The sequence below is a fragment of the Rhizopus delemar genome, genomic scaffold (assembly GCF_000149305.1).
Source record: "Rhizopus delemar RA 99-880 supercont3.3 genomic scaffold, whole genome shotgun sequence".
Classification (NCBI taxonomy): domain Eukaryota; kingdom Fungi; phylum Mucoromycota; class Mucoromycetes; order Mucorales; family Rhizopodaceae; genus Rhizopus; species Rhizopus delemar.
Window position 1 is genome coordinate 3,010,071 of NW_027137829.1, and position 25,343 is coordinate 3,035,413.

The window sequence follows — 25,343 nt, forward strand, 5'->3', positions numbered from 1 at the left end:
AAAGTCAAAGAAAAAAAAAGATTACATAAAATATCACAATCATTTAGTCGAAGAAAAAGGACAGGACAGTTCTACTCACATTTTTATTTTATATATTCAATAAACAGGCAACCTTCTCATAAAAAGTTCCTGATCCCTTTATTTTTTTTTTCTTTACCTTTGATCTTAAATAAAGATCTGGTAGTCACTACAGTGCCTTTAAAATTTTCAAGAAAAACTTCTATAAAACACACAACTCAAACCACAAACCTACTAAAATAACATTACCTTTTTAAACAAGTTTAATCTACTTGACAATAAAACACAATATAGCAAACTTTGGCAGCCTTTGACTTCTCTCTCTTTAACAAGTTCAGATCAAGAAAAATATAAACAAATACGTATGAACACAGATGAATCCAGAAAAAAATATAGAATATCCACAAACGCATCAAAAACAGCATATAATCAGAAAAGCCAAAAACATATAAATAACTTCAATACTCCTTATACTTGACTTACTTACTTTTACTTCACTTCGCTTTATTTACTTCATTACTTTACTTTACTTTATGATTATTTTAATAAATATTATCCAAAGTAAATCTCTTTTGTTTTTTTTTTTTATTTTACTTAATATCAAGAACAAGAAGTCCCTTGAAGTATATACACTTCATTGTAAATCATTTTTATTTTATCCTTTTATTTTACTTTACTCAAAACAGTTTGATCTACTTAATAAGATTTGGTGAACACTTAACGCAAGCAACTCATAGTCAAATCATTACTTTTTTTGGAATCAAATCCTACCTAAACCTTTGATCTTATACCAAGACTCTCTTTAATCAAACCTATTTAGCACTACAAACTCCCATCTCACAACGAGATATGATGGTCATTTATAGCGCATGTTACTTTTAAAAATCTATATCAAAACTCTATTCTTAAGATTATTATCAACTAAAAACTACTAACTCGATAACAGTCAAGAAATTTACAATGTAAAGTTTAAAATTAAGGTATGCATTAAATTTAAAGCATAATGCAAATTCACAAAGGCTACTTAAACTTATTTTACTCTATGATTACTTTTTAAATAATATTATTTAAATCAAATCTCTTTTATTTTACAAAACACCAAGAACAAGAACAAGTTCAGCCCCTTGAAGATAATTATCTTCACCATATCTCTTTAAACTTCATATTAATATATTATTATCCTTATATCAAGCCTGATCCGTTTCAAACAATATCTGGCGGTCATTCTTATCAAAAAAAAAAAAAAATACTCAATTTCAATTTATATTCAAAACTACTTTAAACACTCTAAAAATATGGGAGACATAAACAAAAACTGAGCTGCTACAGCGTATAAATACTCCAACTTTCTTTTTAAAATAAAGATTAGATACTTATACTTATGCTTTGGTTCTCACTTAAAAAGGAATTTCTTATCGTTCACCTTTTATATTATTTTATATTTTGAACTACATGTCTCGAATGGTTCTTTTCTTTGGTTTATTTTATTTTTATTTACTCATGTCAAATTAGTTACTTCGTAGCCTAATGGTCACTATGTAGGCATTTCTATCATCAAGTTACTAATTCTTTCAAAACCCAACAAGCTTTTAAATCAATTCTTATTGCTTCAACTATTATCATCAATAAATTCCATTAATATGAATCCATCGCGCTGGCAGGTATTCTTGTAACCCGTTAAGATTCTGATTTCAACAGCTATCGGGCTAGACTTATCAAACCTAGTAATGTTGAAGGTGAAGACTTTAAATTCTTTTTTGAGATTTTGAAGTCATTCCTTGCTACATCCAACATTTATTTGAAAATACTGTTAAAACTGGCGAACCAGATATTGAACAGCACTATTCTTATGCATGTACGGTTGAATTCCTTCAAACTCGATATGTAACTCCCCCAATTGCTTGACTGTTACCTCATTGCTTTTAATGAACTTGTTCAAGACCAATAGACCATGCTCAGGTATTTCTTGATGGATTACAAAAAGATACTGATCTCACTGAAATAACTGACAGAGAAGCACAAACCAGGATCTATTTTCAAGTTGGCCATTTTCCTTCAATAAGAATATTTTGTATTAAAGGTTGTGCTTTTTTTTTTTGTCTTCTCTATATCAAAAGACTAATGGATGATAGGACGCAGGAAATTCAAGAGCACTTAATATAGTTGACAGTCCTTTTTCTCCTCGCAAACCTAATAGGCAGTTTATTAAGTTGTAAACAGTGGCCCGAATAATGTATTCTTTTTTGACAAAGCGTTTTCAGTCACCAGGTATAACAAAGCAGAATTTTACCAGACCTTCATGAAGACATGCTTTATCTCTTTTATTTCACAAATAGTAGCGCAAGTAAAGACATTAGAGTTGCATCAATTAGAAACTCTTCAAAATTCATTTGAAGTAATTTAGTACCTTTAAATTACAGTTACAATCCAACAGACAGATTGTTTTAAAGAAAAGTGCTGCAAGAAATGAAACAGTAGAGTTAACTCATTAAATTCTCGAAGGCACAGAAAGACGGTTCGAAAAAACTATTAGAATTGAAAACAGCGACTCAGAAATTATCATTGAAGATGCCAAACCTTGTCTTAAAGAGAGATTAAATCTTATTGAAAAATAGAATAAAAATCTTGAAGAAAACACTTTTGAATCATGTATAGAAGCTCGAGAAACATAAAACAATAGCAAGATTAAGAAGACGTACACATCTAAAAACTTTTTGTCGAAAGCTTCAGCGAATTTGGCAAAATCATAACACCAGAAAAAAATTATGACCAAGGAAAAGGATAAATCTTTTTCAATCGTATGCATCATCATCAAGTGCCCTCTTTCTAATGTCGATGTATATGATTAACTCTCAAGAATTCCTATCACCATACAAAACATTGTATAAATAGACAAAAATATTTTTTATGTTTAAACATTCATTTTTTTTTTAAATTCCAACTTCACAAATTAAACGACCAGTTTGACGTTCAGCGTTGTACGAAAAGGGAAATGTTTTGTTTAGATTGGATATAAATTGGTATAATACGATGAATGCCTATGTAGATTTATCATTGACAGGTGTACTAGTCGAATCAAGAAAAAATATTAAGCAATCTCATGCTCAAATATCAAACGTGAGCTTATATCTGTATTAACCGCTTCATTGTTGTCTAGACTAAATCAAGCTTTACTGCAGATGATCAAAAATGGCTGGCAAGAGCTTGTGTTTTTCATAAACTAGTGTATCCACTTTTGTTTTTCTCTTTTTCTCTACCTGCTTAAGTAGACAGTACTTAAATTCTTTTGAACATATGAGCAATTTATTAATATCCTGCACTGTCTATTTTAAACTTATATCATTACTAATTTATCAAAAAAAGATAAAAAAGATACATAAAATCAACAATGAGTCTTTGTTTCACAACATCTCTATTCTACTTATAGCATAAATAAAGTCACAGAAAGCCTTCATTATTATTTAAACTATTGCTTTCTTACTTTTTTAAAAAAAGCGCGGACACTTTTTTTTTTCATAAAATGGCAACAAATGATAAGCAAATTTCAAAGAGAATTTCAAAACGAATTTCAAAAAGAACTTCAAAGACTAGTACAAGCAGCAAATCTGAAAAACTAAAGCTAGGAGCAACCAACAATCAATTTACAAATCCAAAAAGGAATTCATCGTCAGCTAAGAAAAGAGAGCTAGAAACACCTATTCGTACCTTGTTTCCAGCAGGGATTATCAATCAAAACGATATTATTTTAGAAAAAAAGCCTTATTATCAGAATAATTTGTTTGACACAGAAGAGATACACTTTAAGGGGCAAGTACAAAGGTGTGCCTATTTTATGTACCTGTATACCATCCTCTGCTAACCACCGCCAGATGCTTTTTCATGAGTTTCGAATGGCCAGTCGTTTGTCTGTGTGCAGAAATATGGGAGCCTACTTTAGTATATTTGAAGCGTCTTTATCTGATATGAATGTATCGCTTGAGAAAATTTTACCAACCCAGCCCATCTTCTTTATCATAAGACAATATTATGCCAACCATAGTTTGAAAAGATACATTGAGAAAGGAAGAAGAAATGGTAAATTGAATCTTTGATGAGAGAAAGAGTGATGTAACTATTATATTTAGGTCTCGAAATTGAACCAATGTATGCTATTCAAATGGGAATTAACCTCTTTTCTATGATATCGGACGCACACAAACTGGACACATATCTTGTGGATATCTCAAAAAATAGCATCTTTGTTGACACTGATGGAAGTTTACACTTTTGTGGGTTTCGTTCTTGTCTGGGTCCAGGAACTTCTTTTAGTCAGAAGCCATGGATTGACCTAAAACACATGAATCTTCCTGGTAAATGTCTGTAGTGCGTATGCATGCTTGTACTTACTTGTGTAAATATAGAAAAGAGAGATGATAAAGGTTACTTGTATACAAAATTCTCGGATGTGTATTTAGCTTGTTCTTTATTGCTTGGTATCATATTGGAGAAGACTAAACGTCCTGATAGATTGTTAAAAATAGATCACAAAGCCAAGTCAGTAACTATTATAGAATCATGTATAGGTAAACAGCATAAGCAACTCTGGGAAGCCATTAAGAGAGGACTTGAGTATGATCCTGAAGAACGTCTGACGGCAAATGAAATATTGGAATCCTTGGAAAATATTCGAAATCAATCTACTTTTGCTCACATTTCAAAGTAAATTGTGGCTTATCGCAACAACTTTTTCCCTTTTTTTTTAACAAGGGCTTACCATTGCTTTTTTTTCCTTACAAAAATAAAATAAAATATGATACCTTGCATCTTTAAACCAAACTTATTGTTAAAAGCTGGTAAAAGCAAAACTTGGACAAGTCTTTTTTGTATAAATACTAAACCATGTAAAAAAGGAATAAAAAGAAACAATAGAGTGCTGCATTATGCTTTGTGTAGTTATTCAACAACTCAACCTTTATCAAACATTCCACAAAATCAAGAAAAATCAGAAGAATCTCATTTTTGGGAAATATCTGAAAAAGAAACAAAAACTTCAAAAAAATCCTCTTCAGACGCTAGAGATTTTCAAGATTTATTAGGATCCTTATTTGACGATGCACTTAATGCCAGAGAACATTTTGTTCCTTCTAGAGTAGAACCACCACAAAAGAAAAATAAATCAGAAGAATCAGCTATCGAGAAAAAACTATTAGAATTGGTTCAGAGACGCGTCTATAAATCAAAATCACCTTTACCAAAAAGTATATCTGGATCCTTTCATTATAATGAAGAGAAAGAACAGCTGGAGAAAAACGAAGGAAGCATATTGGATGTAGTAGAACCATTCGATTATAATTGGTATAAGGAAAAAGTGATGAATGATGAACGTATTCGAGCGAAAGAGAAGGAATTGCAAATCAAAAACGCTATTATAGAATCTAAATCAGTATATGAACTGCTGGACATTATAAATAGTGAAATCAACCAAGTATCTTATCCCGATTATTATTCCAAAATCATCAAATCGGCAATTGAGTATACCGCTAAAAAGGATCCTTATTTGACCTTATCCATTTTTGAGCAAATTAAAGCAAAGAGTATTCAAAGTTATATCAGTGGATGTACAACAGGGACATACAATGCAATCTTATTGTTGAGATGGGAAACTTGGAGAGATGTCTATGGCATGTTGGATTTATTGGAAGAGATGGCATTAAACGGAATTAGAGTGAACAATGAGACAAGGAATATCGTAAGAATGGCTGTAACAGCAGTGGAACAAGAAGAAGGAATTGAATCAGACAACAGACAAGGTTTGTTTTGGAATGCGGATGAAAAAAGAGTTTGTAATATCATGAAAGAAATGGCAAATAAATGGTTAATTAAAAAGTGAAAATCAGCAACTTATGTTCATGAAAGTATATTAACTGTTGTGTTCATTATGACTAAAAAGTTTCTTTGATCAAAGGGTTTAAGTTTGGGTAAAGAGCTTCAATATTTATTTTACTGCAGATAAAATAACCTATGTCAAATATACATTTTTATTTACAATGAAAAAAAAAAAAAAAAAAAAAAAACTTGAATGAGTGCCAGGTGTCTTTAATACACCTTAATCGCCCAAGTCAGATCAAAAAGGAAAGTAAGGGAATTAAAAAATGCCATTTGAGATCAAGAACAAAAAAAAGTAAAAGGTGTTAAACATTACAGTCTTCCAAGCGAATGAGAAAGAATCACATCTAAATTGGAAATACAGTACTTCCGGTACCAATAGTTATGTTGGGGAGACGAAGACGACAGATGTGGTGGACGCTCGCCTTTGGTTTCCACACTGGTTCACCAAAATTTTTCCCAACCCTTAGGTCCACCGAGCTACAAAAAGTATACGTTCCGCGCTTAACGGTATAGAGATACAATCAGGAAATTTTTATTTTATATATATAATTTCTGAGAATAAAGCGTGGCCTGAAGGCCTATAACCATATCTGTCGTCTTCGTCTCCCCAACATAACTATTGGGTTATTTTAAATTTAAAATAAAAATATTCTTTAATCGTATCTATTTTTTTTAGCTCGAAATGGTGTGTCTTCATATTAAGCCGTCAGCTTGGATGGTGGTGGTGGGATCTCTGTCTTGCCGTCTCTAAATGCAACCCAGGTGCCTCTGGTCCATGTCTTTTTATCTGCCTTCGGACTGCGCAAACAGTTTTTCCATTACGGGTGACCAGAGTTTACATATATAGTCCCATTCAGAGACGTCAATACCTTCTTGAAAGAGGTACCGGTGATGCTTTGCGAGCTTGAGAACCAACTCAACAAAAAAAAAAAAGACAAATGTACTCTTTATCATAATCTTGGTTTTCTTCGATATCAAATTGGTTTTGGAGCGATTTGGTTTTTCGGTACATAGACAACCAGTTGGGACCACACGAGCGGTTATCTTGGTAACTTGCTATGATTGGTTTCAGTTGTTTTTTGACATCATCGTGTTTTTCAATTTGATATTTTTTTTGGAGGGAACGACTTCTTTAGCTCTTTCCATTGGCTAGCTGTAAAAAGTGTACTTTGTGCCTCTGGATGGTCAAACGAAAGGTCAATGATCGAGTTCAGACCCAGACTATAATGTTTCAAGTTAATTAGAGGTTATTTTATGCAAGCAATTATAATTTACTACCTTGTCAGTATCATTTTTATGAACAAAGAAATAGAAGCTAAACATAGAGATGACCCAATGGAAATACAATATGATAGAGCTTCCAAATATAGAATGCGCAAACGGACCTTTAAAGCGTCGATCCCAACCCAAAACCCAAGCCAAAAGAAGTCCAGATTATTCTGCATCTCGAGACAAAGAAATTATGATCAAGCCCCTTGAAATAGAATATATCTTAATAAAGGACATCTTTCTTTCTTCTAAAAAGGATCCTAGTATTTCAGATCTATTTTGGGGTTACCAATTTTATAAGAAGACTTACAACCTCGCTATGGACTGATTATCCGTGTCAAGCAGCTTGAACTTAGGTTGGTGGCGCAGCGCAGCATTTTTCATGTGCGAGCCAACGGACGCACTAAGGCCAGCGACAAAGAGACCATCGCTCTCCTTTACCTACAAAGTTAAGATTAAAAAATAAATATATATTAAGTTATTGTGTAATATAATGTAATGTTTCTTTTTATAAATAGATACCTCTTCGTGTGGGTCGGAAACAGGCAACAAGATTTTCTCTTTTTTTTGCAACTTTTGAATCTTTTTGTTCACGATCTCATTAAGCTCGTATTCAATGACAACCAATTCATTGTGTTTTCTTTTTTTCATCAATGAACTAAGCGATGGCGTTTGCTCCTGTTGGTTCTCTTGGTTGTTCATATTTTAACAGTTTAGTATTTTAATAAAAGGTGGTAAGAAAAAGAAAAAGGGTGAGACAACAAATAAAAGCAAACTTCATGCTTTTGTTGTTCTGTAGATCAAAGTGACGTCAATCTATGCTTTTTCTATCAGACTAATTTATCCTGTCCTTTGACTGTCTTTCAGATATACTAAAACTGTGCCACTCTCGGTTTCTGAGGGACCAAGTGATGATGATGATGCAGCTATGTAAATTGGTCCACCAGCAGTTACTACATTTTGCAGTAGTTGTGGTTGAGGGCCCTTACAATCGTTTATGCATTCTAGGTTAGTCATTGGTATTCGAGAGGCAGCAGGGTAGAACGGGGACTATTGCTGCAAAACAGTGCACAGAGTCTAGGTCACCTGTAAAACTTATGATGACGGGGTTATTGGTGAGAAGTGTCCATCAGATTAAAGTCTGTTCTTTTTTTAAAGCAACAGATAAGGATTGTAATTTAGCGCATTGGTCCTGAGAGAAGTAGAGCATAGTGCACAAGAAATCCTTTTTGATCTTCCCCAAGGTTGATATGTATAAAATATATATAGCTGTTTGTTACAGAAGTGATTTATCAAAGATATGTTGGGCATGAAATTAAATAGTGTTATGTTCTAGCAAAGTGATTATAGAATTAGCAGTAGAAAACCAAAAGAATACTTTTTAAGATTGAACCTAAGACAATTTTAACTATAAAGAAACTCATTATAAAGTTTACTATTTATACTCTTCAATCAGTTGGTGGGTAAATGAGCAGTTGTGATCATATATTCAATAATTGACGTGTTTGATTGAAGGACAATTGCTGATTTAGGGATGGTCATTTTTGATTTTCTGCTTATTATAGATCTTAATATTCTTTAACTGATTTAAAATATTCGCCCCGTCTTCCTTGTGAGGATAGATACTTTATGAAATGCTTCCAGTTAATTGAGTATCTGACCCATTATGATTCATTCACAAAAATGATCTTTATTATGGATCGTTGCTCTTTATCCTTTGGAGTATTACAACACCTGTCAACAACTTTTACTAATATCTTGTAAAGGGAATGGGATGGTCATTCTTGTATTTTTCCGTTCATTAATTAATAATCCAAAGTAAATGTGATGATAGTAATAGTAGCAGTAGTAGAGGAAAAAATATCATATTGATTGTTCTTTTTTAACAATTTTATTTTTTACCAGCATGGTCGCAAACATAGAAAGTAGATTTAACAGGAAGAGGTTTAACCCAACAGCCAGGTTGAGATGCAACATTGCGATACCAATTGTCATACTCTATCTCATTTTGAAGTGATAGCTTAACGCATTCCTATGCATAGTCAGGAACAGTACGATAATTGAAAGCAGATTGAATCTTAAACATGATAATGAAATATACGATGGTGTTAAAGTAATGAATATAACTAACCTTTTTATTATGGAGGGGGGATGTAGGTAAAATATGAAAAATAAAAAAAAAATACCCTGTCGATGGTTTAGTTGTCATCACTAAAAGAAATCGTGTGCAAGCTGAATAAATCTAAATGACCAACGATAAATGTTAGCCAGAGGGAAAAAATGAAAAGACTTTGAAAAAAACATTAAAATATTCTACTTGATACTTGAGAGATGAAATTTTTGAAGTTTTATTTAATAATATTATATGAAAAAAAAAAAATTGTTATCTTTGTCTAGGAGGAAGAGAAGCAGAGCTCTCATCAACATCACTGATGTTAGCAACAGATCTCTTCATGGTGTCTTCCATTTTACTCAATATATGCATACGCATACCAGACTTGATCTTGCTGATAGATGCTGTTAAACGAGCTGTGATATTTCTGAATATTTTCAAGATATCCAGTGAGACGAAGGTTTTCTGCTTCATCAATATCGCAGCTGTCTTCAACGTCTGGCAAGTCATCAGAAAGTGGCTCAAACAAGGAAAAGCACAAAGAGAAAGGAATTCGTGTAATACGACTTGTCAAGAAGATATACTTGCAAAGCTTAGCAGTATCCGGACAGGAACAAGCACTAATGCAATTGTCAACTACTTTTACAATGTATTTACCATCGCTGGTAAAGGAATCGTACGAAAAGTTCTAATGCAAAAAGAATTACTGCTTCATATACTAGTATGATATGCCAGATACTATAATATTTCAAAACATCACTAATGTTGGTGATATTGTTAGTGTTCATATTATCTGTGGTTTTTATCAAGACGCGTTATGAGGGAAATGTGAAAAATTTTATTCTCTATTATTATCCTGGAAATATTACGGCTGATTTCAAATATTTGTGACTAACATTTATCGTTGGTCATTTAGATTTTTTGTTCATGTCTGAGCTGAGCTTGAACCGATCGTACCAATTAAAGAAATTGTCAAATTTTTTTGACGGCTTAAGGGAGCGTCAGTCCTATTTGACCATTTTTTTTATTTCATTTTATTTTTTTTTTCTTTCTCTTTTTCCTCACTCACCTACTCTCTAGCACATTATGGTTACCACTCGTAGATCTACTAGAAGTTATAAGAAGGCTAGAATTGAGGAACAAGACACAAATTCTTTTGTTACGCAGTCTATTAATGTTTCCGATGACGACTTTCAAGAGCCCATTGTTTCAACTGTTAGACAAACAAGAAGCTCTGTCAAGAGACGTACAAGAAGTAGTAATGTCTACGTTGACATGGACATCACTCCTTCAAGTAGTCGTCAAGAAAGTGTGGTGACCGAATCTGGAGATTCAGATGAATCAAGTATTGCTCAGTCCAACACAACTCTTCCTACTTCCGTAGCAAGTTCTGCTCGCGATTCGGAGTCCGAACTAGAAAAGAATCAAACCAATCAAGAGTCGGAAAGTGATGATGAGTATCAATTGGAAGATACTCAAGATCCTCAAACAGTTGTTGCTTCTGACAATACTAATAGCAGTAGCAGTAGCAGTAGTGATGATGATGATGATACCTCTGATTTGGATGATTCTGACTCTGAGGGAGAACAGGTTGCTGTTAGGAGACAGCGTGTTACTGAGAGAAGAAGACAAAGAAAGCCAGCAGTAAGTTATATTTATATTATGTGTTTATTTAAAAACTAAATAGTTAAATAGTATGAACGAAGTAGAAATAATGTATTGGTACATCATCCAGAGTTAACGACTATATGGGATGATCTTAAAGATGCTGAACAAGTTAAAGTAATACCTGTTGAACAACCAAAGGAATTGACTTTACCCCTTTTGCCCTTCCAAAAATATGGAGTTGGATGGATGATACAGCAGGAATCCTTTGCTACAGTAAGGCTAATTGTGGTTTATATGTAATGTGTTATTAATTTTCTTATTAGTTCAAAGGTGGTATTTTGGCTGATGAGATGGGTATGGGTAAAACCATTCAGACGATTTCTTTACTTTTAAGTGACAAAGAAAAGCCAAGTCTTGTTATTGCTCCTACTGTAGCTATTATGCAGTGGAAACGTGAAATTGAAACTCATACAAATAATGCTCTTTCTGTTCACATTTTTCATGGTAAGAAGATAAAGCAGCAATGCTGAATGAAAAATTAATACTGTTGTTATTAATAGGTAGCAAGAGAACAAATAAAGTAGATGATTTAATGAAATTTGATGTTGTTTTGTCTACCTGTGAGTACATGAATAATATATCTTTTCTTTATTTATCACTCATCTTTATTTACACATTAGATTCCGTCATTGAAAGTTGCTTTAGACGTCAAGAATATGGTGTTAAACGTATGGTACAAGGCTCACCAACGCTTCTTAAAGAGAAATCTATTCTTCATAAAATCAAATGGCATCGCATTGTACTTGATGAAGCACATAATATCAAGGATCGTGCATGTAACACAGCTAGAGCAGTGGTAAAAAAAAAAAAAATCAACTTTTTTTATGCGTTTTACTAAAAGTTTATTTTATGTAGTTTAATTTAAAGGCTAACTATAGATGGTCTTTGACTGGTACACCTTTGCAAAATCGTGTAGGTGAACTTTACTCTTTGATTCGTTTTATGCAAGCAGGTAAACATATACTTTTATACCGGATTTATGCCTGAGCTTATTATTTTTTTTACGCAGACCCCTATGCTTACTATTACTGCATGCAATGCCCTTGTAAACAATTAAACTGGAAATTCTCGAATAAGAAGGAATGTGATGAATGTGGACACAGGCCAATGAACCACATGTGCTGGTGGAATAATGAAGTCCTGAAGCCTATTCAAAGTAATGGTTATGTAGGAGATGGCCGTGTGGCTTTGGAAAAATTGGGATTGCTATTGGACAAAGTCATGCTCAGACGAACCAAAGTGGAATGCGCAGATGATCTTGGTTTGCCTCCTCGTACGGTGATGGTGAGAAGAGATATTTTTAGTGAAGAAGAAGAAGATATCTATAGGTCCTTATATTCAGATGTATCTCGTCAATTTGCTACATACGTTGAACAAGATACAGTATTGAATAATTATGCAAATATCTTTGAATTGCTCACTAAGATGCGTCAATGTGCTGATCATCCTGACCTTGTCGTAAAGAAGTCATCAGATAATAAGCAACTGGTATGCATGTTGTGTAATGATCCTCCTGAGGTAATTTATTATTATTATTATTTTAATGTAGAAACTAAAGAAAGAAAACAAATGTATATAGGATGCTATTTCTGCTGCTTGTAAACATGTGTTTTGTAGAGAGGTTAGTGATACTATAAACAAAAAGTGGATTGTGTATTTAACATGATATTTAAATATAGTGTTGTATTCAATACTATAATAGTTTTGATGATTCTGAAGGTGAAGTACCCAAGTGTCCTTCTTGTTTTGCCAATTTTTCAGTTGATTTGTCACAAGAAGCAATTCAACTTGAAGGGGGAAGTGGCTCTAATGGTAATTATTCCAAAACAAGTATTGTAAATCGTATCAATATGGACAAATGGAGAAGTTCCACAAAAATTGAAGCACTTGTTGAAGAACTTTCTAAGCTTAGACGTGAAGACAAGACGATTAAGAGGTAATTGATTAAATAGGTTTCTTTTGAAATATTTTATTCAACCTTTTTTTTTTATATAGCATCGTTTTCTCTCAAGTAAAACAAAACAAAAAGCATAAATTATTTGTTATTGCATATTATTAATCTACCCCAACTTTCTTTTTTAGTTTGTAAACTTTCTTGATCTTGTCTATTGGAGGTTGTCTCGTGCAGGTTTTGAATGTATTCGGTTAGACGGTACCATGTCTCCTGCTCAACGTGACGCAGCTATTCATCAGTAATCTATTCACGTTTTTTAATCCAAATATCGAATGTTACTAATTTATGTTAGCTTTATGACCAAACCAACGGTTACTGTATTTCTTATTAGTTTAAAAGCGGGTGGTGTGGCCTTAAATTTAACTGAAGCTAGCCGAGTATTTATTTGGTAAGTTGATTTAAAAAAATAAATAAATAAAATTAAACTAAAAATTAATACTTTTATGAACAACAGCGATCCTTGGTGGAACCCAGTAAGTCTATTCTTTTGTGATTAAGTAATTTTTTTTAACCCATGTTTACCCGAAATTTACCTTGATTTTCTCAGGCAGCCGAATGTAAGTGTATGATTTTGTTACTATTCTATTGTACTGACGTGATTTTTTTTATTTTAAATAGTACAAGTAAAAAAAAGAATAAGAATAATAATTAGAATAGTAACTAACGCATCATAGGCTATGGATCGTATTCATCGATTAGGACAACGTAGACCTATAAGAATTACGCGATTAATTATAGAAAATAGTATAGAGAGTCGTATTGTTCAGTTACAAGAAAAGAAGACTGCTTTGGTTGAAAGCACAGTTGGTAAAGTATTGAAAGTAACACTGAAATTTATAACTAATATATTTTGTAGGCAAAAATTCAAAGGCGCTCGATCGTTTAAGTGTAGAGGATTTAAGATTTTTGTTTGTCATGTGAAATAAACAATTGTATACTTTTTCATATGATTTTTTATACGTTTTTATCTCTCCGAATAAAAGAAAAAAAGAAGAAAAAAAAGTAGTTCAACCTATTTCTTTTCTTTCCTTTTTTTTTTATTATTATTTTTCATGTCTATTTATATTGGAGAAAAAGTATCTGGTGAAGGACAAGTTCGTCGTTCGGTTTTAGCTCAAGAAGAAATTGTTGATACACCTGCTCAAGGTGTTCATACATTATATGACGTGTTACAGTACTCTGTTAAGAGACGTGGTGATAAACATGCTTTAGGTTACAGAAATTTAGAAAAAATGGTGTCTGAAGAAAAGGAAGTGGTCAAGATCATTGATGGTGTCGAAACAAAGCAAAAAAAGACTTGGAACTATTTCCAATTGTCGCCTTATCAATTTATAACTTTTAAACAAATGTCTGAAACCGTTCATCATATTGGTTCCGGCCTTGCACATCTTGGATTACCAGCTAAAGCAAAGATAGAGATTTTTGCTCCTACGAGGTTTGTTTAAAAGAGAAGGAGGGGTTTACAAGTTTTTAACTTGTTTATAAAAGTGCTGATTGGATGTTGCTTGCACATGGTGCCTTTACACAGAACATGGCGATTGTTACTGCTTATGAAACATTAGGTCCTGAGGGTTTACTGCATTCCATGAACGAGGCAGAGGTTCAAGCTATCTATACTACTGCTGAGCTTCTCAAGACGCTGGTATCCGTGTTACCTGAATGTGTCGTAAAACCTTTGGTGATCTATACAGGAAAGCCAAAAGAACAAGATCTTGCTTCTGTTCAGGAACATACAAAGATCTACAGTTTGGATGAAATTAAAAAGTTAGGTCAATTACACCCACAAAAGCCCAACAAACCAGGTCGTGATGATTTATGTTGTATTATGTATACCTCTGGTAGTACAGGTGCACCAAAAGGTGTCATTTTGAATCATTCCAACTTGGTCGGAGCAAGTAAGACGCACACAAAAAAAAGCATCCTGATTGTTTTTATTTATTTGTTTGTGTGTGTATATGAATAGTTGCTGGAGTAGATACACTTTTAGGACATGTTGTTACTGAAGATGATTGTATCATGGCTTATCTTCCACTCGCTCATGTTCTTGAGTTCTTGGTTGAAAATCTCTTTTTATTTTGGGGTGGCGCCCTCGGTTACGGTTCTCCACGTACGTTGACCGATGCCTCTGTTCGTAACTGTCAAGGCGACATTAAAGAGTTTAGACCTACCATCATGACCGGTGTTCCTGCTGTTTGGGAATCGATTCGAAAGGGAATACTTACTAGTTTAGCCAAGACAAGTCCAGCTGCTCAAGCCATCTTCCACCGTGCCTTTGCTTCCAAAGCTTGGTTGATGGAACGTGGCTTGCCCACAAGGATATTAGATTCCTTGGTATTCAACAAAATTCGAGAACAAGTAGGAGGACGTCTTCGATTTGGTTTAGCAGGAGGTGCACCACTTGCTCACGAAACACAACGGTTTTTGTCTGTTTGTTTAGGACCTGTCTTGGGTGGATACGGTATGACTGAATCAGGTAAGAGTGAAGAGAATAGTGATAAGATGATGAATTAATTTTTAAACGATATATAGTTGGGTAAGTTTAGATAGAGAATAAAAGAGAAAAAAGGCTGACGAAGTTGATAGTATGTGTGCTATTATGACACCAGAGTTATTTTCAGTTGGACCTGTAGGTGTTCCTGTGCCTTGTTGTGAAATTAAGTTGGTGGATGTTCCTGAAGCCAACTATTTCTCTACGAACGAGCCTAAACCTCAAGGAGAAATTTGGGTCCGTGGATCATCCATAACAAAAGGATACTTTAAACAAGAGGAGCTGACTAAAGAGACGATCACCGAAGACGGCTGGTTACGCACAGGGGATGTAGGGGAGTGGAATGAGGATGGTACACTTTCAGTTATTGATCGTATCAAGAATTTAGTCAAGCTGAGCAACGGTGAATATATTGCATTGGAAAAGTTGGAATCGGTTTATAAAACGGCATTAGGAGTTAATAATATTTGTGTTTATGGTGATTCACTACGTCCTCGCCCGGTTGCTATTGTGGTACCCATTCATTCAAAACTAACAGAGATTGCAAAGGAATTGGGAGTGAATGATTTATCTTTTGAAGCATTGTGTGAAGATGAAAAAGTGAAGAAAGCATTCTTGACTACTTTACATAATCAAGCTAAAGAAGCTAAACTTAAACCTGCAGAGATCATTGCTGATGTTTATTTAACGCATGAAGAATGGACCTCTGATAATGTAAGATAATCTGTTATAATGTATATGCTCTTCTTACTTTCTTTAAACTATAGGGATTGTTGACAGCTGCACAGAAATTAAAGCGTAATAACATAAACAAACAATACAAGGAACAATTAGACGCCATGTAAGTTACAAATAAAAACGAAAGGGGGGAAAAGGTAGTTATTGACTCTCATATAGGAATGCTGGACAAAAGGTCTAAATGTTGTCAATCTATTTTATTATATTTTAACCAATAAGCAAAGAAATAAATAAACATTGTAGCATTCCTTTTATATAAAAAGTGGGGTATACATAAAAAGGATTAATTAAAATATGTATACTTTAATTGTTTATAAGAAATCATCTCTAGTGTCACCACCCTTTCATTCTAAATCATAAAATTATAGAAAAAGAAAGAAAGAGAGAGAGAGATCAAACATTGATGTAGGGTAAACCTATCATTTTCTCGGCTTTTTATATGCAAAATACGGATTATAGGCAAAGAATCCACCGAATAAATATAAATGTAAACATATGACCAATTATAATGCCCCCCTTTCTCCCCCACACTTTTAAAAGAAGTTGTGTATATAAATTATTCGGCCCAATTGAATACACATTATAATTCAAGGGGGTTTTTTTTATTTTATTTTTTAGTATAAAAAATACTACATCCTTTCTTCTTTTTCTCTCTCTCTCTTTTTTTTTTTTTTTTTTTTTCTCTTACTTAAATAAAAATCTTTTTTTATTTATTTATTTATACATTTTCTTTAAATTAAATCTTTCTCTTTTTTTTTTTTTTTTTTTTTCTGCTTTATTTCATTTTATTATTATTTTGCTTTTATAAATCATTATTTGGTATGTTGGAATGATATTTGTATCGGGGGGAATTCAAAGGGGGTAGAAGAGATGACATTATTGACATTAGTCTTATGTTAGTATCATGATGACGATCAATCAAGACAATTGGTCCAATCATTCTGATGAGGATCAAAATTATAGTTCTATTGAAGAAGAAGTGTCCCGAAGACAATTGATTCAACGGGCAACAACTCGACTTCGACGTAGATTGTTGGAAGAGAAGCTACAAGACGTCATGCGCCATTTAGCTCATGTCCAAGCTAGATTGGAGACTGTTCGTGTGGATACAGCAGCCACTATTCGTACTGTGGCTGATATGCCCGAAGAGGCCACTGAAGAAGGGATCCAGAAAATGAACCGACAAATGGATATCTTGGAAAAGAGATTGGAATCTCACAAGCTTGATCTTGATCAGTTCCTCCCATATCATTCTCAGGAACAACAACCTCTTGATCTGGTCCCTACCGCGTCAAGTTCTTCTACACTGACTGCCTTGTCCATGTCCAGACTTTCTTCTTTATCCATCGTTCCTTCCTTCTTTGGAGGCGCTTCTCGTCCAAGTACTCGAGCTACAAGTGTCTGCAGTGAATCATTCAAAGAAACTCAACTTTCTTCTGGTGACGAACTACAAAAGAAGGAAAAGAGACGTAAGAGAGTCAAGCATCAAAAGCGTCGCTATCAAGAAAGTGTTGTTAGTCATAGTAACAGTGCCGGTTCAGAACAAGATGATTGGCATCGTCGTATTTTATGTACCGCAGGCGATGAAGAAGAGGAAGATGACCCATTTTATGATTTGGCTGGAAAACGTAGTTTTCGTGCAGGCAGCTTTTGCGGAAGCGTCTATTGTGAAACACAAGGGCCACAGACACCTCTCCCTCAAGGAGGTCATAACAGGGCTGAATTTGCTTCAAGACGCCGCCAACGCAGAAAGGAATTTATGCATCGCATGAGCAGTGAGAGCTTGATACAGAGATCAGATGATCATCATCATCCTTTATCACCTACTAGGATTCATTTTGAATATCAACCGGGATTAGAAAGTAGTAGCGACGATGATGAACAGTGTAGTCAATCAAGCGATATTTTAGCACTACAATCTCACTATTTAAGTACTCACCTTTATCCTGAACGCAACATATTAGATGAAGCCATGAGCTTCTTGGACGGTGTTGAAGAATCAAGTGGAGATGATGGTGGATTCCGTGAAGACTTGTATCTTTTACTTCGAAATCCTGATCTTTGCTGTCGTCCCTTTTCGGAGATAGAAAGTACAATGCATGAACTTCGCCAGCAAGAACAAAACAAAAGAAGACGCAGTAGCAATATTCACGACATGATGTATAGCGCCACACTTTCCACTTTACAGTGGTGTCGATTCTTGAGTGTACTATCGGCTGCTGTCGTCATCAGTATTTTGAAAGGACCTGAAGATTTACTTCACAACCCGCCTATTTCTCGTTAGTATCATCTCTTTCCTTTCATTCTAAATTCCCTTTCCTTATTATATACTTTTAATATGTTCATATATATACTGCCAATACCCCCCCTCATATTATGTTCCCTCTATGTTTTGTATCATTTTTGTATGTTTTCTCTTTTTTTCTTTCTTTCTTAATTATATATAGTTATATGTACACATATATTCTCATGGTTAATATTCTTTTCTTTTTTTTATATACTACAATAAAGGCGCCTCTCTCTCTCTCTCTCTCTCTCTTATACATAAAAGCAAGTATATTTTATTTAAACACGAGCATTGATATGTGGTTTAGTTTCAACATTCATAATGGACTTCAACATCAACTCGAGAGCATCTTGCTTTTTGTTAGCTGCAGCAGTGCGAATTTCTTGAATCTTAACTTCAGTTTCTTCATCTACTTTACCAAGGCTTTGGTCTGATTGTCCAGAATTCTAGATAGCTTCTTATTAGTACACTTTCTTTATCCTATATTATCATTTTACTTGTGAGATAAAGTTTTGGTATTCAGCGTTTTTCTGTGCCTTAATATTTTCAATCTCTTTGGCAGCTTCTAAGCGAGCATCTTTTGCGCGTTGAATGCGGTCTATTTATTAAAGTATGAATTGCAGTTAGGCATGAAGCAATATATAACTTACACTGCTTTGCTTTTTGAACAATCTTGGCTGCTTCACGTTCAGCATCCAAAAGAGTGTTAATACCTTGAGAGTTGGAAACAGACTATAACTATCATTAATAAATGAAATTAAAATAGCTTGACTTAATTACCATAATAGAATACTATTTGGTATCAAAGAAGAAATAAAGAGGAGAACTTTTGAAACGTTTCAAAGTGCGTATTCAACCCATTTTGAAATTCCGTCATGCTGATGATGACACTTGTAATTAGAACTACGCTTATAGTATGAACAAAAGCAAGGTAAAAGACAAAGATATTTTCAGATTTTTGGTTTTTATGCCTTACATAGTTTATAAAAGTGTATTCAGGGATCTTATATTATATATCAATCAGTTCCTAAACACAAATTACCTAATATTGAAGGGACATCAACCTGCATTCAGGATTTCCAGGAACTCTTTGGCTTGGCGAATACTACATTTAATCTTAAGTCATATTTAAATTGCATTCTCATCTTAGTAGTGAACTTTGTCAGTGTGCCCTAAAGCAAAGCAAAGCAAAGTAAAGTCTACAAATTCAAATTTTGAATTGTTGCCAAAAATGGAATTAGCCTTTCCCTTTTAGGAATGGTGGCCGGAGAGGAGTCTGGTCTCAACTTGAACGCTCTCAATTAAACCACAAAATTCAAAAAGTGCTTCATTCCTTCTCCTCCTTCTCTTTAATTTATACATAAGCAGAGATGGTAAGATACACATTATTCATCCATCCATCATAAACATGTACTAATATCAATCTTTAATAGTCCCACAGGTAATTTCAATAAAAATATTCAACTGTAGATTCAAAAAACTAATCAATCCCATTTTCAATTGCGATACATTAGAAAATATGAGGGTATTTATTGATTTATTAAATTTTAAAAATTACACAATTAACGCATCGCAATCTATAGCTCCCCGTCACGGTCACTTGGGTTTCGGCCCCCGTAAGAGAACTAGATCTCACCGTGGTCGTGTCAAGGCTTATCCCAAGGACGATGCCAAGAAGCCCGTCCATTTGACTGCCTTCATGGGTTACAAGGCTGGTATGACTCACATTGTCCGTGATCTTGAACGTCCCGGTTCCAAGATGCACAAGAAGGAAATCGTTGAAGCCGTCACTGTCATCGAAGCTCCTGCTATGGTTGTTGTTGGTGTTGTCGGTTACGTCGAAACCCCTCGTGGTCTCCGTTCTTTGACCACTGTTTGGGCTGAACATCTTTCTGAAGAAGCCAAGCGCAGATTCTACAAGAACTGGTACCGTTCCAAGAAGAAGGCCTTCACCAAGTATGCTCAAAAGTATGCTGAAGGTGCCAAGGATGTCACTCGTGAATTAGAACGTATCAAGAAGTACTGTTCCGTTGTCCGTGTCATTGCTCACACTCAAATCTCCAAGGCCAAGCTCCACCAACGTAAGGCTCACATTATGGAAATCCAATTAAACGGTGGTTCTGTTGAACAAAAGGTTGATTGGGCCCGTGAACACTTTGAAAAGGAAGTCACTGTTGGTTCCATCTTTGAACAAGATGAAATGATTGATATCATTGCCACCACCAAGGGTCACGGTTTCGAAGGTGTCACCCACCGTTGGGGTACTAAGAAGTTGCCTCGTAAGACTCACCGTGGTCTCCGTAAGGTTGCCTGTATTGGTGCCTGGCATCCTTCTCGTGTCATGTACTCTGTTGCTCGTGCTGGTCAACGTGGTTACCACCGCCGTACTGAAATCAACAAGAAGATCTACCGTATTGCTACTGGTGCTGATGCCAAGTCTGGTACCACCGAATACGATTTGACCGAGAAGCAAATCACTCCCATGGGTGGTTTCCCTCATTATGGTGAAGTCAATGAAGACTTTGTTATGATCAAGGGTTGTTGTGCCGGTGCTAAGAAGCGTGTCATCACCCTTCGTAAGTCTTTGACTGTTCACACTAAGCGTTCTGCTCTCGAAAAGGTTACTCTCAAGTTCATCGATACTTCCTCCAAGTTTGGTCACGGTCGTTTCCAAACTCCTGCCGAAAAGCACCAATTCATGGGTACTCTCAAGAAGGATCTTTAAGTTCATTTCTCATAATAATAAATATGTTTATTGTATCATTACATTTAACACAGGCAACTTATATTTGCATGAAGTATACTGTTGAATACATTTTATGAGCCTTTTGATCATGAACTTTATTTTCTACTTCTGCATAATCAAAAATACCGTCACACCTTTTTCTTTTTTCTTTTTTTTTTTTTTTTTTGTCTTTTTAAAAATGTCCAATGAAGAAGAATATGAAAGGCTAAGAGCATATTTATTACAAGCTCAGGTTTTGGTTGGTCAAAAACTAGAACCAAAAGAAGGTTTTTATTTTGCTCTTGAAAAGAAAGGAACAAATGTCTAATTGCAATAAAAAAAAAGGATCTATCGAAGATAGTTTAATTTTGAGACTTGAGAATCTTGAGTTGGAAACTAATAAAAACGAACCAAAGTCAAGTTTTGTTAAGCATTGTTTAGAATTGTTAATAAATATACAAACAACATTATTAAAACTATGTGCTAATTCGAAAGGTTAGAAGGAACACGACAAAAAGATCTTTAATTTAAATGATAAAGTAGGTGAAAATGAAAAAGATTTCTTGGGAATACGTGATCTTCGATTGGTACATACATTGCTTGAAATCATTGTATCTTGGGGATTTTATCCATATTTTTTACCTGGTGTTGGCGTGCCACTTTCTAAAAGAGTAAAATCGGGTTATACAAATCATGGTATAAATAATGATTTTTTTCTATCTTATATTAAAAGAACTAACCTTTTCTCTATTTAGAATTATTTGCGTCAACAGAGGAAGAAGAAATAAAAAGACGGATATCAACACAGACACTCTATGATCTATATGATCTTGTTTCACCTTTAGTTGATTTGATATCTCGTAGTGAAAAAGTAGTCAATGCTAAAAATTATACTACAGTAGCATCCATCTTGATGACTCGTCACTTGTCTGACTTGTATGCTGCCCTTTTAGAACTTGCTTATGTGCCACCGAATGAAATCGAACCAAACTTATATGAATCCAACATAGAGGAAGCGATACCGACCAGTCCAGGTCAACTTTTATCATCTACAAGAAAGCAGCAAACAGGGCTGCCAAAGGAAAGGAGAGACAAGTGTGCCCGTATGTTTATGTGGCTATTTGATCGATCTGATTTACAGAGAGCTATGGAATCCTTGATGGCCCTTTTGGGAACTTCTTCCCCACTTCATCCCGTACCAAATTGGCTCAGAACGATTTGTGGAAGGTTTTTATCACGAATATTACTAAAACCCAATGGTGTGGCTATTGTACTCGAATTCACAGTGGGCCAAGTAGAGCAGTGTAAGCAGGGCTATTTTAATTTTATTATACAAAAAAGTGACATTATAAAGTGCAATTGACACAATTAGAAAGTATATCAAAGTTAGTATTATCCGTTCCTCAACAAATGCCATCAATTGAAAGCTATTATGCCATTATTGCACCTCAATTGCTTGTATTGCTTGAAAAAGAAGCAATTGTTTCCACAATTAATCAAGCTGTTACATTTATTATTGGTAGAATCATCGCTAAACATTCTGATCTCGGAAAGAGATATATAGTGGATCAGATTGTGGGGAAGTTGGTATCGGCATGGAATCAGCAAGAATATGACAGTGTTTCAAACGATACGTTGACTACGATGGATAACGTTGTCGTGGATGAAGATGCGCTTGCTCGATTACTTTCTACAATGCACAGACTCATGATTGGAGGGGAGCCATCACCTGTGGTTATTCAAGCCTGTTTCACTTCATCTATTCCTTGCTTATATCATCTTTATCAATTTACAGTGCAATCTAAATCTGGATTAAGGGAAACTGTCTATGATTTATTACTGACTTATTTCCGTATCACTACCACTTTGGATGGTATTCATGAATTAAAACGAATTTTGCTTGATAAAGTAGATTTAAATGGTGAGCGCGTGGCATATTTTGCTCCAGGTCCATCTGGTGGTGTTGTCGTACGGTTAAGAAGGTATATAAAATATATATGAATACACTTTAAAATGTTTACGTATATATTGGTTCTAGGACTCGCAAAGTATTGGCTGGAAATGAACTTCCTTTGAATGCAGATGTACTAGTAGGATTTCTTGAAAAGATGAACAATTTAGAATTGTGCGGTGATTTCTTTGTATTTCTTTTAAATGAGTACTCTTCTTTACAAGCAAGGAAGACTGACCCAAAAATGCAAGTATAAAATTATAATCAAAATTATGTAGCCCTTAATGACCCCTTGTTTATTATTAGTATGCTTTTGACGCTTCATTTAATCATGGGAATGTTGGATAAATTGGGTCCTACAATTCTTGCAAAGCCTACACAAATCATATCGTTTGCTATCAACGTTATTCATGCACATGTTGATATGATAACGCCAAAAGAAGAAGAGCGCAAACTAAACAATTCACGTTTCCCTGATATTACGCGTATTGTAAGTGAAGAAGAAAGAGAAGCATTTGAAGAAGAGGAATCAACTGTCGAAGATGATATTGAGTCATTGATATTAGCCATCAATCTACTCAGAGCTGTTATGCACGGTAAGCAAAATGTATTCAAGGAGAATGTGTTCTTATTCTTATTCATAGAAAATGAAGAATTAGATAACAAGTCAGTACAGTTATTAAAGACTTGTCTGGAACCATTGAAAAAGCTGGAAAGGCATCCAGTAGAACTTGTTCAAGAATCAGTTCAAGAATTCTTGCTGGCCATTACGTCTTATTTATCAGCACAAATCATGTCTGGTAGAAAGCAGGATCAGCCCTCTTTAGAGGCATCCAAAGAAAAATACAGAGAAGCCATGAAGTCATTACAAGACGATTTATTACCCATACGAGCTCACGGTATGGGTATGTTGAAAGAAATGGCTTTAGCAAAGGACCCATTGGTATCTTCTGGCGAAGGCCTTAACCAACTTTTAGACATTTTTATCAGATTAGTTCAAGATGAAGATAGGTAAACGGTATATTGATGCAATAGAAAAAAGACATTCATACTTTATGTAAAAGCTATATTTACTTGAATGCTGTCAAGGGCTTATCTGCTTTGACAGATGCTTATGGCAATGAAATCATCAAGAAATTAGGAGATATTTACAGCGATAACCAGCAAAAACTGGACAATAGATTAAGAATCGGTGAAGCATTACTCCAAACGGTTCAAAGATGTGGCGATGCACTTGGAAAATATGGTAGCTTCTTTATATATACTAGAGTTATTGGCTAATCTTTTACAAGTCAATACACTTGTAAGACCTTTAGAGACAGTCTTAGCAAGACATAGTGAGGATAGTCATTTACGCGTATCGGCTTTATCTATCTTGGGTATAGCTTGTCAAACATGCCCTGTAGCTCTTTCTTCTCAAATAGCTGAGCTTATTGATTGGGTGTTGAACATACTTGATTTTGAGAAGAATGCAGAAGTAAGAAGAGGTATGCTCTATATGTTGAGCATATATACGCGTAAATAATAATAATTTCAAATAGCTGCAACTGTGTTGGTATTATCACTTTTCCGAGGATTAGCTCAACAAACATTGTATGAATATCCAACAGAAAGCTTAAGGAGGACCTATAGAAGCCTAAGATATATTGAAGAAACAGATGCTGATGAACTCACTCGATATCAAGCAAGAGTAGCATTAAGTGATTTAGATTCTATTATGCGAAATGAAATATTTAAAAATCAAAAGAAAAAGTAATGTGTCAAATAGTTGTATTTATTGATGCAAAGGTGTGCGCGCTTGATAGATTGTGTGAGTGTGTTTATACATGAATAATAATGTTGTACATTTATATATTGGTATTAAAAATAAAATATGAATAAATTATAATTTCCTCTTCGTTCTCTTTTATATCTATTTCAATAGTGTTCCACTGGGAAGGATGTACACCATTACGAGGACAAGATTTCTATTATAAATATGATTAAAAATAACAATAGAACGATAGCATAATAATTACAGCATGTTTAGGCATCCATTCACCACATAGTTCACAAGTGGCAGGATATTTATCGACTGGAAGAACAGAAAGCATTTCCCCTTTAAGCAAGAAAAAAAAAAAAAAAGAAAAAAAAAAGAAAAAAGAAAAATAGGTGTTTATATACTAAATTATATTCATATTATGACTGACACTTTATATAAAAAGAAAGCTAAAAAAAAAAGATTCAAAATAAACATACATGATTGTTTACACACATTGATAGAA

At 34.3% G+C, this 25,343-nt stretch overlaps 9 protein-coding genes across 9 annotated transcripts; 6 read left to right on the forward strand and 3 right to left on the reverse strand.

Moving 5' to 3' along the window:
- Positions 1-3,908: 3,908 nt before the first annotated feature.
- Positions 3,909-5,887, forward strand: RO3G_05364 (uncharacterized protein; the record flags this gene model as incomplete). The annotated part of the gene is made up of 4 exons (XM_067659954.1): positions 3,909-4,092; positions 4,143-4,367; positions 4,419-4,716; positions 4,951-5,887. The coding sequence occupies 4 exons, from the start codon at positions 3,909-3,911 to the stop codon at positions 5,885-5,887; spliced, it is 1,644 nt and encodes a 547-aa protein (XP_067516055.1).
- Positions 5,888-6,983: 1,096 nt separating this feature from the next.
- RO3G_05365 (uncharacterized protein) lies at positions 6,984-7,857 on the reverse strand (the record flags this gene model as incomplete). The annotated part of the gene is made up of 3 exons (XM_067659955.1): positions 6,984-7,107; positions 7,466-7,596; positions 7,678-7,857. 3 exons carry the CDS (start codon positions 7,855-7,857, stop codon positions 6,984-6,986), a joined length of 435 nt encoding a protein of 144 aa, XP_067516056.1.
- A 1,681-nt stretch (positions 7,858-9,538) lies between these two features.
- On the reverse strand, positions 9,539-9,742 carry RO3G_05366 (uncharacterized protein; the record flags this gene model as incomplete). Its single annotated transcript, XM_067659956.1, has 1 exon — positions 9,539-9,742. The coding sequence occupies one exon, from the start codon at positions 9,740-9,742 to the stop codon at positions 9,539-9,541; it is 204 nt and encodes a 67-aa protein (XP_067516057.1).
- Positions 9,743-10,354: 612 nt separating this feature from the next.
- On the forward strand, positions 10,355-13,517 carry RO3G_05367 (uncharacterized protein; the record flags this gene model as incomplete). The annotated part of the gene is made up of 13 exons (XM_067659957.1): positions 10,355-10,912; positions 10,964-11,149; positions 11,200-11,380; positions 11,437-11,496; positions 11,557-11,732; positions 11,792-11,888; positions 11,946-12,454; positions 12,616-12,872; positions 12,932-12,977; positions 13,019-13,128; positions 13,222-13,278; positions 13,345-13,363; positions 13,509-13,517. The coding sequence occupies 13 exons, from the start codon at positions 10,355-10,357 to the stop codon at positions 13,515-13,517; spliced, it is 2,265 nt and encodes a 754-aa protein (XP_067516058.1).
- A 425-nt stretch (positions 13,518-13,942) lies between these two features.
- RO3G_05368 (uncharacterized protein) lies at positions 13,943-16,297 on the forward strand (the record flags this gene model as incomplete). Its single annotated transcript, XM_067659958.1, has 6 exons — positions 13,943-14,325; positions 14,379-14,785; positions 14,854-15,363; positions 15,509-16,092; positions 16,146-16,219; positions 16,276-16,297. The coding sequence occupies 6 exons, from the start codon at positions 13,943-13,945 to the stop codon at positions 16,295-16,297; spliced, it is 1,980 nt and encodes a 659-aa protein (XP_067516059.1).
- Positions 16,298-17,020: 723 nt separating this feature from the next.
- RO3G_05369 (uncharacterized protein) lies at positions 17,021-18,320 on the forward strand (the record flags this gene model as incomplete). The annotated part of the gene is made up of 2 exons (XM_067659959.1): positions 17,021-18,206; positions 18,283-18,320. 2 exons carry the CDS (start codon positions 17,021-17,023, stop codon positions 18,318-18,320), a joined length of 1,224 nt encoding a protein of 407 aa, XP_067516060.1.
- A 361-nt stretch (positions 18,321-18,681) lies between these two features.
- RO3G_05370 (V-type ATPase, G subunit) lies at positions 18,682-19,186 on the reverse strand (the record flags this gene model as incomplete). The annotated part of the gene is made up of 4 exons (XM_067659960.1): positions 18,682-18,849; positions 18,901-19,001; positions 19,054-19,135; positions 19,184-19,186. 4 exons carry the CDS (start codon positions 19,184-19,186, stop codon positions 18,682-18,684), a joined length of 354 nt encoding a protein of 117 aa, XP_067516061.1.
- A 916-nt stretch (positions 19,187-20,102) lies between these two features.
- Positions 20,103-21,128, forward strand: RO3G_05371 (60S ribosomal protein L3; the record flags this gene model as incomplete). Its single annotated transcript, XM_067659961.1, has 1 exon — positions 20,103-21,128. One exon carries the CDS (start codon positions 20,103-20,105, stop codon positions 21,126-21,128), a length of 1,026 nt encoding a protein of 341 aa, XP_067516062.1.
- Positions 21,129-22,041: 913 nt separating this feature from the next.
- On the forward strand, positions 22,042-24,360 carry RO3G_05372 (uncharacterized protein; the record flags this gene model as incomplete). Its single annotated transcript, XM_067659962.1, has 6 exons — positions 22,042-22,432; positions 22,483-23,110; positions 23,167-23,258; positions 23,358-23,675; positions 23,724-24,090; positions 24,144-24,360. The coding sequence occupies 6 exons, from the start codon at positions 22,042-22,044 to the stop codon at positions 24,358-24,360; spliced, it is 2,013 nt and encodes a 670-aa protein (XP_067516063.1).
- Positions 24,361-25,343: the final 983 nt, after the last annotated feature.